Raw genomic sequence first — 14,335 nt, 5'->3', positions numbered from 1 at the left:
ATTGATGATGATCCGTGGACTCACCGTGTCAAGAAAGAAATTTATCAGGTAAGTATAAATTTCATTTTCCCTAACAAATTATTGTATACAAAAAAGTAATTTAAAGGGACATTGTACACTAGATTTTTCTTTGCATAAATGTTTTGTAGATGATCCATTTATATAGCCCATCTGGGGGTGTTTTAATAAAACATGTATTGTTTTGCTTATTTTTAAATAAATTTGTGCTGATTTTCAGACTCATAACCAAGCCCCAAAGTTGTAGTTGTATACTAATGTATACAGACTTCAGATTGCTTCTGTTTGTATAATGGGTCATTTCATATACAGGGGAGAGGGGGGAGTCTGCTCTTAGCCCCTTTCAGTGGATATCCCAGACTAACCTAATCAACAGTGCATAATTGGTAGATTCTAAGTAAGTTTTTAAAAGATTTTATACTGGATTTTTATACCAGTATCTGTGCATATTCTTCTTTATAATAGTGTATATTACATGCAGTTAACCCTTTGAGTGCTAAGCTGAATTATTTTTCTGTTTTTTACTATTTTCAAAAAACATATTTTTTTACTTTTTATTCCCCCCCCCCCAGATCCCCATATACCAATTTCCAATTATACTATTGGAAAGGTTAGGCGATTACCTTTCCAATGGTGGGTCTTGGGGGTCTGTAGCTGCTTAGATCCCTGAGATACAGGTTTCTAAGCAGCATGCCCCCTTTCCCTATACTTTGTATTGACAATTTTAAATAAAGTTGCGCGGTGACGTCATTACGTCATTGCGCGTGACGTCACCGCAAGTAACGGGAGGCACCGGCGATGCCTGTCACTATGCAGGCCCGATCGCCAGGGTAGGAGCGAATGGGGGCCCCCAGATTGCAAAAAAGTTAGTTGAGTGCTAATGATGGCTCTGAGCCATCATTAGCACTCAAGGGGTTAAATGACAATTTGTGTATACTGTCCCTTTAAACTATGTATTATACCAGCTTTTTAACTATTTTTTTTTTTCTCAATAAAAAAAGACATTCCTTTGGAACTATTCAAAAAACTAGAATCTGAGTACTCTGCACAGCAAAGGATGTTTGCTTTGACTTTACATTTGTATGATGCTCAAGCCTACAAATACCTGCGGAATGAAGTTAAGCTGCCGCTGCCAGGGTCAAGAAAGATGCGCCAGTAAGTAGAACATTTAATAAGCATTTTCTCAGGATATTTACATGTGCAACTTATTAGATTTAACAGACTAGATTTCAAGGAAACAAACCTCTCCTGTTATTTAATAAAACCTACATATTAAAGAGGCATTAACATTTTTTTGTTGCATCTAAAGTAGGATATTTTTAAAAATTTGGACAGTCAACTCAAAATGTTTATTGTTGAAAAAGATAGATAATCCCTTTATTACCTACTCCCCAGTTTTGCATAACCAACATAGTTATATTAATATACTAATGTAAATATTTCAACGTGGCTTCCGGTAAAGGGCAATTTGGGTTTTCCACTTGGTTCCTCTACAAATGTCTTTTCATCATGGACCAATAACCATACATTATTGATAAAAGACTTGTTTGATCCGGTAACCAAAAAACTATTTACATTTGAAAAGTTCCAAATAAAATTTCCGTTGGTAAAAAACAAACACAAATTTTATTTTCTTCAATTAAAGGATTATGCCTATCATTTAGGTAGGATCTATCCTTCACTATGGCAAACTCACCCTCTATTAGATACTCTCTATCTGAAGAAATGGTCTATGTCATCAATATATAAAATAATCCAAGCAGAAGAAGCAGCTAAATTAAATAGCTATCTATGTAATAAACGGGGAAAATTGCTAGAAGTCCCGGATCTACCATCTAAAATACTTAAGAGTTTAATTACGACGCATTGTATGTTTATTTCCTCCTATATGAGAAAATCCCAGTTTAGATTAATTCATCAAGATTATCTAACCCCAAAAAAGTAGCTAAATGGAAGAAAGAAGTCCAAAATATCTGTGTGAAATGCTAACTTTGTAATCCTGATCTGGATGTCCTAGATTGGTACAACTCTGGCGTAAAACCGCATATTTTCTATTTAAAGTAACAAAATTAAACATTGAGCTGTCTAAGGAAACAGTCCTTCTTTTGGTCACGGATAAACTATGGGAAACTGAGAGAGTTTTATTAAGTATATGGGCATAGAAATGAAAAATCGTATATCACATATTATTAATGTACAGATTTAAAGTAAATCTCTTTCCATGGAAGGAGGGTCGGGGGAAGAGTGAAGGGGGGGGGTATGTGTCCCTTTTTCCTTTTATAAAGCAAGTTGAGATTAATTATTCCTTGAATCCCCTTTTTCCTGTGTTTTTTTTTTCTTTTCTAATTTTTTTTAAAAGCGGTTTAGATGATTTATTATAACGATATAAGTTGATAGAACACTGCGTAAATGACGTAAAGTAACAAGAAGATATTGTAATTTGCAAGTTAATGTAATCTGCAATTCTTTTCTTCACCGCATGAATTTTGTGTATTATATTGTATAATAAAAAAAAATATATATATATATACGTTTTACCTCTGTGATTACCTTGTATCTAAGCCTCTGCAGAGAGCCCCCTTATCTCATAGCTGTTTATGTATTATCTATTGATTTGCATTTAGTACTGTGTTGTGCACAACCCACGGGCGTGAGCACAATAATATCTATATGGCAAATAAAAAAGCATGTGATAAGAGGCTGTATGTAGTGGTTTAGAAACAGTCAGAAATTTAGAGGTTTGAATGTTATAAAGTATATTAATATAAAAATGTTGGTTGTGGAATGGGTAGTAAAGGCGTTATCTAACAATAACAATTTTAGTGTTGTCTGTCCCTTTAAGGTTACACACATACCTTTTTTATATTGAATTTGGGATGGTAGGGAAGGGATGGGGTAAGTCTATTTATCATCCATTGTGTAATTAGGCCCAGTTGCACTTAATGTAGCTTCAAAACCAAAGTCAAAATTTCATGGGTTAGATAAAGTATAACATTTTAAAAGACTTTTCAATTTACTTTTATGATCAAATTTACTTTATTCTCTTGTTATCCTTTGTTGTTGAAATCGAACCTAAGTATGCTTAGGAGCAGCACTACTTGGAGCCAGCTGTTGATTGAGGGCTGCACACCTATGCTGCTTGTCTTTGGTTTACCAGATTAGTAAAGCCAGTAGTGCATTGCTGCTCTGGAGCTGACGTTTTAACAAAGGATACTTAGAGAACTAAACAAATTTGATTTTCAAAGTAAATTGGAACCTCTTAAAATGATATTCCCTATCTGAATCATGAAAGTTTAATTTTGACTTTCACGACCCTGTAGCCTTTTCTCATGCAATAAAAAAATAATGATAACATTTAAATAGTGTTCTTTATTTGCACAATTTTTGCTCTCTTTAAAAATAACCAGTATTGCTTAAAGGGACACTCAAGTCAAAATAAACTTTCATGATTCAGATAGAGCAGCAGTTTTAAGACACTTTCCAATTTACTTCCATTATCAAATTTTGCACAGTCTTTTTATATTCACACTTTTTGGGGAACAAGATCCTACTGAGCATGTGCACAAGCTCACAGGTTATACGTATACTAGTCTGTGATTGGTTGATGTCTGTCACATGATACAGGGGGCTGGAAAATGGGAGAAAAAATAAATCTACTGCTTATTTGAAATTCATAGTAGGTGTTAAATCATTGTCTTTTTATTATGCACTTGTTAATTATGCAATTCTACTGCAGTGAGTGGTCCTTTAAATCTTAATTTTTGCATTATTAGGTGGCTCAAGTCAGATTGTGTGAAGCCGGGAATAAATACTTTAGTCCTGGAAGCGTTACTGAACAAGAGGCAAGAGCACCCTCAGTTGTACACCAGAGTATGTCTTGTAATAGACACCATACCCATTAAAAAACACATCACTTTTGATTCCCATCAGAACGAGTTGATTGGGTTTGTAAATTTAGGAAATGGTGCAGATGTCAGCAGCAGTCGAGAGGTCGCCAATGAAGCTCTGGTGATGATGTTGGTTGGCACAGCTGGTGACTGGAAAGCCCCCATTACTTATTTCCTTACAAGAGAATTAACGTCAGGTGCACAGAAGCAGCTTTTATTGCACGTGTTGCATGAACTTTGTGATAATGGCTTTGAGATCGTTGCTGTCGCAATGGAAAGACAGTTACGGAATGAAGAGATGTGCACTCTGCTTGGCTGTAAGATTGAAGATCCCCGGCTGCTACAGACATACTTCTGTTTGCCAGACAGTGAGAACAAGCATTTTATTTTGTTTGATGTCACCACTGAGCGACATCTGATATCTGACATGCTAGAGGTCTCTGGGACCATACAGGGACCTGATGGAGGAATAATGAGACAGTATGTTGATGACCTTATGAGTTTGCATAAAACTGCAGTAATACAGGCAGCAGGTCGCTGCCACCTTACAGAAGTGTTTAATCAGATGATGAAGGCTGAGTTGATGGTGAACACATTAAATAATTCGGTTGCAAATTTTTTAAGTATACTGCAAGAATTAAAATGTGACAAGTTTGTTGATGCTACAGCTACAATATCCTTCATTCAGGTAGATATTTTGTTTATTTACATTTTGATCAATTTTAAGCTTTGACAATAATACAGAGTGCAGCTCAGGGGCGACAATGGGAATTTAGAACAATAACGTTTAAACAATGCAATTTTTAAAACATTAGACATAATTATAGATAAGGGTAGTCGGAAAAGAACACAAAGAACAAATCTAGTTTCACTATTGTGAATGACATTCCACAATGTTGTCTGTGAAATATTGAAGCCAATAAATAATTTAAATAGTTATAATTGGAAGTGCACACTGCAGACTCATAAGCCAGTTATTGTTTGCTCACTGTAAAAGCTCATTTATATTGTTTCCTAATTGTCCTCATAAGATATAGCGATGCAATCTTTGCTAACAGAAGGACAGTGACAAGCTACATTATAAGAGTCCAGATTAGCTCATTTATAAGGTGGAGGAGGGGCATTTTGCAGTTGTAAAACTGCAGCAAGCAATGTGTTAATGTATTCATAAAGTTTTTACACTTTACCAGTATGATAACTTATTACAATACTTTGTTTAGTTATTCCAGGCCTAGTTTAGATATTTGGTACCCCTAGACACAGGCTACTGGAAAATTCAATGCATGTTTGCCACTATTGTACTCCCTGGTAGCCAAAAGCATAAAAATGTGTTCTAGGTTTGTGTAGATGGTCATATATGATTCTTTATCCGAGTCTAATCAATGAATCCTTTGTTGTCATTGTTATTGAATTTGTTTTTCAGATTATGGATAGATTATTTGATATTTTATCTAGCAAATGTCAAAGGGTTACAGGTGACAAAGGACCTGTCAATCATACCAATTTACAGCAAAAACTCAGCATCCTTCAGGAAACCAAAGAATATTTGTTGACCTTGACAAACTGTGATAACACATTCCTGTACCAAAGCCCAAGGTAACAAACCAGATAACTGGATCCTTGTATGTGCTTAGGCCTGCCACAGAACACTGTATAGATAGTGTGTGAATTAAAAGGAATTAGAACAAATAGATCATATAATGACCTAATCCTTAAAGGGGCATGCTATCCTTTTGAAGAGCATGAACATTTTTGTTTTATTCTATAAACTACTGACATCATTTCTCCCAAATTCCTAATAAAAATATTGTCATTTAGAGCATGCATTTGCAGAAAATAAAAACTGTTCAAAATAACAAAAAAGATGCAGTGTTTTCAGACCTTGAATAATGCAAATAAAACAAGTTCATATTAATTTTACCAGGAGTACAGAAATAAATAACCTTAATTTTAAATGACAGCTTTCATGCTTCTTGGCATGCTCTTCATCAGTCTTTCACATGCTGTTGGGTAACTTAATGCCACTCCTGGTGCAAAAATGCAAGCAGCTTGGCTTTGTTTGATGACTTGTGACCATCCATCTTCCTCTTGATCACATTCCAGAGGTTTTCAATAGGGTTCAAGTCTGGAGATTGGGCTGGCCATTAAGGGTCTTGATCTGGTGGTCCTCCATCCACACCTTGATTGACCTGGCTGTGTGACATGTAGCATTGTCCTACTCGAAAAAATAAGGAAGCAAGTTTTCTTCCAGGATAACCTTGTACGTGGCTTCATTTATGAGTCCTTACAATGATAAATATGCCAGATTCCTTGCTGAAGCACCCCAGTGTATCACCAATCCTCCACAATATTTCACAGTGGGTGCGAGACACTGTAGCTTGTATACCTCTCCATGTCTCAGTCTAACCATTAGAAGATCAGGTGTTGGGCAAAGCTGAAAATTGGACTTATCAGAGAAGATGACTTTACTCTAGTCCTCTAAGGTCCAATCCTCTTTGTCTTTTGCAAACCTCAGCCTGGATCTTCTTTGCTTTTCATTAATTACATTTTTTTCTATCTTTGCACAGCCCTGCCCCTAGGAGCCTGTTTCAGAACTGTCCTCATTATGCACTTCATCCCAGCTGCCATTTGCAATTCTGTTTGTAGGTCACTTGATGTCATCCTTTGGCTGTTGAAAGACATTCAAGTGAGTTGGCGGTCATCCCGGGCAGTGGAGAGTTGTTTTCGCACTCTGCCGGTCTGTAGCTTTGTTGTCCCCAATGTCTGCTGTTTGACCTTGTTCTTATGAATAGTCGTCTTTGACATGTTAAGGATGGAATCAACCTGATGCTCACTGTATCCCTCTGCCAGTAAAGCCAGAATTGAACCTTCTTTTCCTCACTTAAAAGTTTTCTTTTCAACTCTTTTGACTCTTTTGAATAGTTATTTTTTTTTATTCCAATTACTTTTGAGGTACCACTAGCCCTGTTTTTGCCATCCAGCTGGCCCTATTGCAAGAAGATAGTAATGAACACAACAGTAGTATATAATAAATGCTCTAAATTACAATATTTTTATTTGGAATTTAGGAGCAACGTTGTCAGTTTATTGAATAAACAAAAATGTTCATTTTACTCAAACACATACCTATAAAGAGTAAAACCAGAAAAACTGATAATTTTGCAGTGGTTTCTTAATTTATGTCCAGAGCTGTATGTATGAATGTGTATATATATATATATATATATATATATATATATATATATATATATATATATATATATATATATATATATATATATATATATATGTTTGGATCAGCAATTTCATTTTGATCTATCAAATAACTGAAGGACACAGTAATATTTCAGTAGTGAATGAGGTTTATTGGATTAACAGAAAATGTGCAATATGCATCAAAATGAAATTAGACAGGTGCATAAATTTGGGCACCCTTGTCATTTTGTTGATTTGAATACCTGTAATTACCTAGCACTGATTAATTGGAACACACAATTGGTTTGGTGAGCCCATTAAGCCTTGAACTTCATAGACAGGTGCATCCAATCATAAGAAAGGGTATTTAAGGTGGCCAATTGCAAGTTGTTGTTCTCTTTGACTCTCCTCTGAAGAGTGGCAACATGGGGTCCTCAAAACAACTTAACCTGAAAACAAAGATTGTTCAACATTATGGTTTAGGGGAAGGCTACAAAAAGCTATCGCAGAGATTTAGGCTGTCAGTGCCCACTGTGAGGAACATAGGGAGGAAATGGAAGACCACAGGCACAGTTCTTGTTAAGGCCAGAAGTGGCAGGCCAAGTAAAATATCGGAGAGGCAAAGGATGGTGATAACAGTCAAAAACAGCCCACTGACCACCTCCAAAGACCTACAACATCATCTTGCTGCAGATGGTGTCACTGTGCATAGTTCAACAATTCAGCACACTATGCACAAGGGGAAGCTGTATGGGAGAGTGATGCGGAAGAAGCCTTTTCTGGACACACGCCACAAACAGAGTGAAGGAACTTACTCTTAATAAGAATACACAGATTAGCACTCAAGGTTTATGAAATTTGGACAAGCCAGCTTCATTATGGAAGAAGGTGCTGTGGACTGATGAAACAAAGATTTAGTTATTTAGTCATAACAAGGGGCATTATGCATGGCGGCAAAAGAACACAGGGTTCCAAGAAAAACACTTGCTACCCACAGTAAAATTTAGTGGATGTTTCATCATGCTGTGTGGACAGTGCCGGTACTGGGAATCTTGTTAAAGTTGAGGGTCGCATGGATTCCACTCAATATCAGCAGATACTTGAGAATAATGTTGAGGATTCAGTCACAAAGTTGAATTTACGCCGGGGCTGGATATTTCAACAAGACAACGACCCAAAACACTGATCAAAATCTACTCTGGCATTTATGCAGAGGAACAAGTACAATGTTCTGGAATGGCCATCCCAGTGACCAGACCTGAATATCATTGAAAATCTGTGGGGTGATTTGAAGCGGGCTGTCCATGCTCGGCAACCATCAAAGTTAACTGAACTGGAGATGTTTTGCAAGGAGGAATGGTCCAAAATACCTTCATCCAGAATCCAGACACTCATTACAGGCTATAGGAAGCGTCTAGAGGCTGATATTTCTGCTAAAGGAGGCTCTACTAAATACTGATGCAATATTTCTGTTGGGGTGCCCAAATGTATGCACCTGTCTAATTTCGTTTTGATGCATATTGCACATTTTCTGTTAATCCAATAAACCTAATTTCACTACTGAAATATTATTGTGTCCTTCGGTTATTTGATAGAATAAAATGAAATTGCTGATCCAAACACCCAATCCTGTAATATAAAAGGCCAAGTGTGTTTGTCCAAAGCTGTCATGTGCAGTAGAGACAGCACGAGGACAAACGCACCTGGCCTTACCTGACATGCTTTTTGCAGCGGTGGGGCGAAAGTGGGCGTGGTCGGGCTGGAGCGTGGGTGTGGCCGGACGTGACCGGGCATGGCGTGGGCAGGCGTGGTCGACGCGAGAGAGAGGGAAGAGAAATAGAAAGAGAGGGGGAGAGACAAAATGAGATAGGAAAGAGCTAAAGAGAGGGGGAAGAGCAGGAGAGGGGGAGAGCGAGCAAAACGAGGGGAAAGAGCAAAATAGAGGAGAGAGCAAAATAGAGGGGAAGAGAGAGAGCAAAAGAAGAGGGGGGAGAGAGAGCAAAAGAGAGGGGGAGAGAGAGAGCGCAAAAGAGAGGGATAGAGAGAGTGCAAAAGAGAGGGGGAGAGAGAGAGCACAAAAGAGAGGGAAAGAGCAAAAGAGAGGGGGGAGGGAGAGCAAAAGAGGGGAAAGAGCAAAATAGAGGGAAGAGAGAGAAAAAGAGAGGGGGAGAGAGCAAAAGAGAGGGATGGAGAGAGAGAGCAAAAGAGAGGGATGGGGAGAGAGACAGAGCAAAAGAGAGGGGGGGAGAGAGAAAAAAAGAGAGGGAGGGGAGAGAGAGCAAAAGAGAGGGATGGAGAGAGAGCAAAAGAGAGGGATGGAGAGAGCAAAAAATGGGGAGAGAGAGAGAGAGCGCGAAAGAGAGGGGGTAGAGAGAGAGCGCAAAAGAGAGGGGGAGAGAGAGAGAGTGCAAAAGAGAGGGGGAGAGAGAGAGCGTAAAAGAGAGGGGGGAGAGAAAGCAAAAGAGAGGGGGAGAGGTGGAGCGAGAGAGAGCGCAAAAGAGAGGGGGGAGAGAGGGAGCGCAAAAGAGAGGGGGAGAGAGCACAAAAGAGAGGGAGAGAGAGAGCAAAAGAGAGGGGGGAGAGAGAGCAAAAGAGAGGTGGAGCGAGAGAGAGCAAAAGAAAGCAAAAGAGAGGGGGGAGAGAGGGAGCAAAAGAGAGGGGGAGAGAGAGAGCAAAAGAGAGGTGGAGCGAGAGAGAGCGCAAAAGAGAGGGAGAGAGCAAAAGAGAGGTTTAGCAAGAGAGAGGGGGAGAGAGAGAGCAAGGGGTGGGACCGCTGTACTGCAAAAAATGTCCCGTGTAAACGGGCTTTAGGACTAGTTATTTATAAATGAAAATCATGGAAATTGTCAGGGGTGCCTAAACTTTTGCATACGACTGTATATTGGCACTCCTGAATTTCTGTCAGATAATGTACCACTTCGCCCTGAAAATTGTTGCAATTACAAATTCTCTTCTGTTCTCGTGTTTATTGCTTTTGTTTGTTTTAGTATGACACAAAAAAGTGGAGAGAAAAAAGACAAATCTGACACATTCTACGCAAAACTCCAAAAATGAACTGAACAAAATTATTGGCACCCTCAATTTAATATTTGGTACCACACCCCTTGGAAAAAATAACTGAAATCAATTGCTTTCTGTAACCATCAATCAGTGGAGGCTCCTCCATTTGAGCACACTCGCACGTGCCCCCCTCAGCATCCCAGAAGAAAAAAGAAAAAAATATATAATTTTTCCAATAGCCCCCTATTGAAAAAATTATATATTTCTTCTGTTAAGTGTGATCAGTCCACGGGTCATCATTACTTCTGGGATATTACTCCTCCCCAACAGGAAGTGCAAGAGGATTCACCCAGCAGAGTTGCATATAGCCCCTCCCCTCTACGTCACCCCCAGTCATTCTCTTGCACCCAACGACTAGATAGGATGTGTGAGAGGACTATGGTGATTTTATTTAGTTTTATTTCTTCAATCAAAAGTTTGTTATTTTTTAATAGCACCGGAGCGTGTTATTCCTTCTCTGGTAGAGTTTGAAGAAGAGTCTACCAGAGTTTTTTACTATGATTTTAGCCGGAGTTGTTAAGATCATATTGCTGTTTCTCGGCCATCTGAGGAGAGGTAAACTTCAGATCAGGGGACAGCGGGCAGTTTATTCTGCAAAGAGGTATGTAGCAGTTTTTATTTTCTAACAATGGAATTGCTGAGAAAATCCTGCCATACCGACATTATATCATGTATGTATAATTTACATTTTAGTATTCTGGAGAATGGTACTTCTCTGGAATTACACTGTGTATGTAAGACTTTAGCCTAATAGAAATACAATAGGCTTTTTAATAACTCTTAATTATGTTAAACGTTTTTTGCTGGAATGTAAAATCGTTTTCATTTTCTGAGGTACTGGGTGAATAAAATGTTTGGGCACTATTTTTCCACTTGGCAGTTGCTGGATCTAATTATGACAGTTGTTTAATCTCTCTCACTGTTGTGTGTGAGGGGGTGGGACTTTTTTGGCGCTTTTGCTACGCATCAAAAATTTCAGTCAAAGCTCATTGTTTTTTCCTGCATGTTCCGGTTTATCTCTACAGAACCCAGGGATCTTCAAAGCTAATTTGAGGGAAGTAATCTAACAGAGCTGTAAGATTGTAGTTGACTGTGATAAAAAACGTTTATTCTTTAACTTTTTTATGCCTCAGGGTTAGTTGTTTCTTGCTGCTGGGTACAAGCCTTTGCTAAGTTGCATTTTGTTTTACAAAGCTGATTGATTTCATCTGTTATATATATTCAGTGCTTTTCAAGCACAGTTCGTTTTTTTCATTGTATTTTACTTGGATAGTATTTCCAAATTGCAAGTTTATTTGCTAGTTTGTTAAACATGTCTGATTCAGAAGATGAGACCTGTACTATTTGTACTAAAGCCAAGGTGGAGCCCAATAGAAATGTATGTACTAACTGCATTGATGCTACATTAAATAAAAGTCAATCTGTACAAATTGAACAAATTTCACCAAACAACGAGGGGAGAGTTATGCCGACTAACTCGCCTCACGTGACAGTACCTGCATCTCCCGCTCGGGACGTGCGCGATATGGCGACGCCAAGTACATCTGGGCGGCCATTACAAATAACATTACAAGATATGGCTACTGTTATGACTGAGGTTTTGGCTAAATTACCAGAACTAAGGGGCAAGCGTGATCACTCTGGGGTGAGAACAGAGTGCGCTGATAATGTTAGAGCCATGTCAGATACTGCGTCACAACTTGCAGAACATGAGGACGGAGAGCTTCATTCTGCGGCTGACGGTTCTGATCCAAACAGATTGGATTCAGATATTTCAAATTTTAAATTTAAGCTGGAAAACCTCCATGTTTTACTAGGGGAGGTGTTAGCGGCCCTGAATGATTGTAACACAGTTGCAATACCTGAGAAATTGTGTAGGTTGGATAAATATTTTGCTGTACCAACAAGTACTGACGTTTTTCCTATACCTAAAAGACTAACTGAAATTATTGCTAAGGAGTGGGATAGACCCGGTGTGCCGTTCTCACCCCCTCCAATATTTAGAAAGATGTTTCCAATAGACACCACCACACGGGATTTGTGGCAAACGGTCCCTAAGGTGGAGGGAGCAGTTTCTACTTTAGCTAAACGTACCACTATCCCGGTAGAGGATAGCTGTGCCTTTTCAGATCCAATGGATAAAAAATTAGAGGGTTACCTTAAGAAAATGTTTGTTCAACAAGGTTTTATATTGCAACCCCTTGCATGCATTGCGCCGATCACGGCTGCAGCGGCATTCTGGATTAAGTCTCTAGAAGAGAATCTTGGTTCAACTACGCTGGACGACATTTCAGACAGGCTTAGAGTACTTAAGCTATCTAATTCATTCATTTCGGAAGCCGTAGTACATTTAATTAAACTTACGGCTAAGAATTCCGGATTCGCCATTCAAGCGCGCAGAGCACTGTGGCTAAAATCCTGGTCAGCTGATGTAACGTCTAAGTCCAAATTACTTAATATACCTTTCAAGGGACAGACCCTATTTGGGCCTGGTTTGAAAGAAATTATCGCTGACATTACAGGAGGTAAGGGCCACGCCCTACCTCAAGACAAAGCCAAACCTAAGGCTAGACAGTCTAATTTTCGTTCCTTTCGGAATTTCAAAGCAGGAGCAGCATCGACTTCCACTACTCCAAAACAAGAAGGATCTGGTGCTCGCTACAGACAAGGCTGGAGACCTAACCAGTCCTGGAACAAGGGCAAGCAGGCCAGGAAGCCTGCAGCTGCCACTAAAACAGCATGAATTGAGGGCCCCCGATCCGGGATCGGATCTAGTGGGGGGCAGACTTTCTCTCTTCGCCCAGGCTTGGGCAAGAGATGTCCAGGATCCCTGGGCGCTAGAGATAATATCTCAGGGATACCTTCTGGACTTCAAACACTCTCCTCCAAGAGAGAGATTTCATCTGTCAAGGTTGTCGACAGACCAAACAAAGAAAGAAGCGTTTCTACGCTGCATACAAGAACTATTGTTAATGGGAGTAATCCATCCAGTTCCACGGTCGGAACAGGGAAAAGGGTTTTACTCAAATCTGTTTGTGGTTCCCAAAAAAGAAGGAACTTTCAGACCAATCCTGGATTTAAAGATCCTAAACAAATTCCTAAGAGTTCCATCATTCAAAATGGAGACTATCCGGACAATTTTACCCATGATCCAAGAGGGTCAGTACATGACCACAGTGGACTTAAAGGACGCTTACCTTCACATACCGATTCACAAAGATCATTACCGATATCTAAGATTTGCCTTTCTAGACAGGCATTACCAGTTTGTAGCTCTTCCATTCGGATTGGCTACAGCTCCAAGAATCTTCACAAAGGTTCTAGGTGCTCTTCTAGCGGTACTAAGACCGCGGGGAATTTCGGTAGCTCCCTACCTAGACGACATTCTGATACAAGCTTCAAGCTTTCAAACTGCCAAGTCTCATACAGAGTTAGTACTGGCATTTCTAAGGTCACATGGATGGAAGGTGAACGAAAAGAAAAGTTCACTCGTTCCACTCACAAGAGTTCCCTTCCTGGGGACTCTTATAGATTCTGTAGAAATGAAGATTTACCTGACAGAGGACAGGTTAACAAGACTTCAAAGTGCTTGCCGCACCCTTCATTCCATTCAACATCCATCGGTGGCTCAATGCATGGAGGTAATCGGCTTAATGGTAGCGGCAATGGACATAGTGCCATTTGCTCGCTTACACCTCAGACCACTGCAATTGTGCATGCTGAGTCAGTGGAATGGGGATTACTCAGACTTGTCCCCTTCTCTAAATCTGGATCAAGAGACCAGAAATTCTCTTCTATGGTGGCTTTCTCGGCCACATCTGTCCAGGGGGATGCCTTTCAGCAGACCAGACTGGACAATTGTAACAACAGACGCCAGCCTTCTAGGTTGGGGTGCCGTCTGGAATTCTCTGAAGGCTCAGGGACAATGGAGTCAGGAGGAGAGTCTCCTGCCAATAAACATTCTGGAATTGAGAGCAGTTCTCAATGCCCTCCTGGCTTGGCCCCAGTTGACAACTCGGGAGTTCATCAGGTTTCAGTCGGACAACATCACGACTGTAGCTTACATCAACCATCAGGGAGGGACAAGAAGCTCCCTAGCAATGATGGAAGTATCAAAGATAATTCGCTGGGCAGAGTCTCACTCTTGCCACCTGTCAGCAATCTACATCCCGGGA

General features: G+C 39.6%; 1 protein-coding gene across 2 annotated transcripts in view; it reads left to right on the top strand.

Annotated features, from left to right (window-relative positions):
• THAP9 (THAP domain containing 9) overlaps positions 1–14,335 on the top strand; it is a 65,762-nt gene that overhangs the window by 42,363 nt on the left and 9,064 nt on the right. For both annotated transcript variants that reach the window (XM_053716480.1, XM_053716481.1), the window contains exons 6-8: positions 1,020–1,173; positions 3,792–4,593; positions 5,329–5,501. In XM_053716480.1, coding sequence (XP_053572455.1) covers positions 1,020–1,173; positions 3,792–4,593; positions 5,329–5,501 — 1,129 coding nt within the window. The remainder of the gene's footprint in view (positions 1–1,019; positions 1,174–3,791; positions 4,594–5,328; positions 5,502–14,335) is intronic.

Source organism: Bombina bombina, chromosome 6 (assembly GCF_027579735.1).
Source record: "Bombina bombina isolate aBomBom1 chromosome 6, aBomBom1.pri, whole genome shotgun sequence".
Taxonomy (NCBI): domain Eukaryota; kingdom Metazoa; phylum Chordata; class Amphibia; order Anura; family Bombinatoridae; genus Bombina; species Bombina bombina.
Note: the sequence above shows the minus strand (reverse complement) of the source record. Positions and strands in the feature narration are given on the sequence as shown.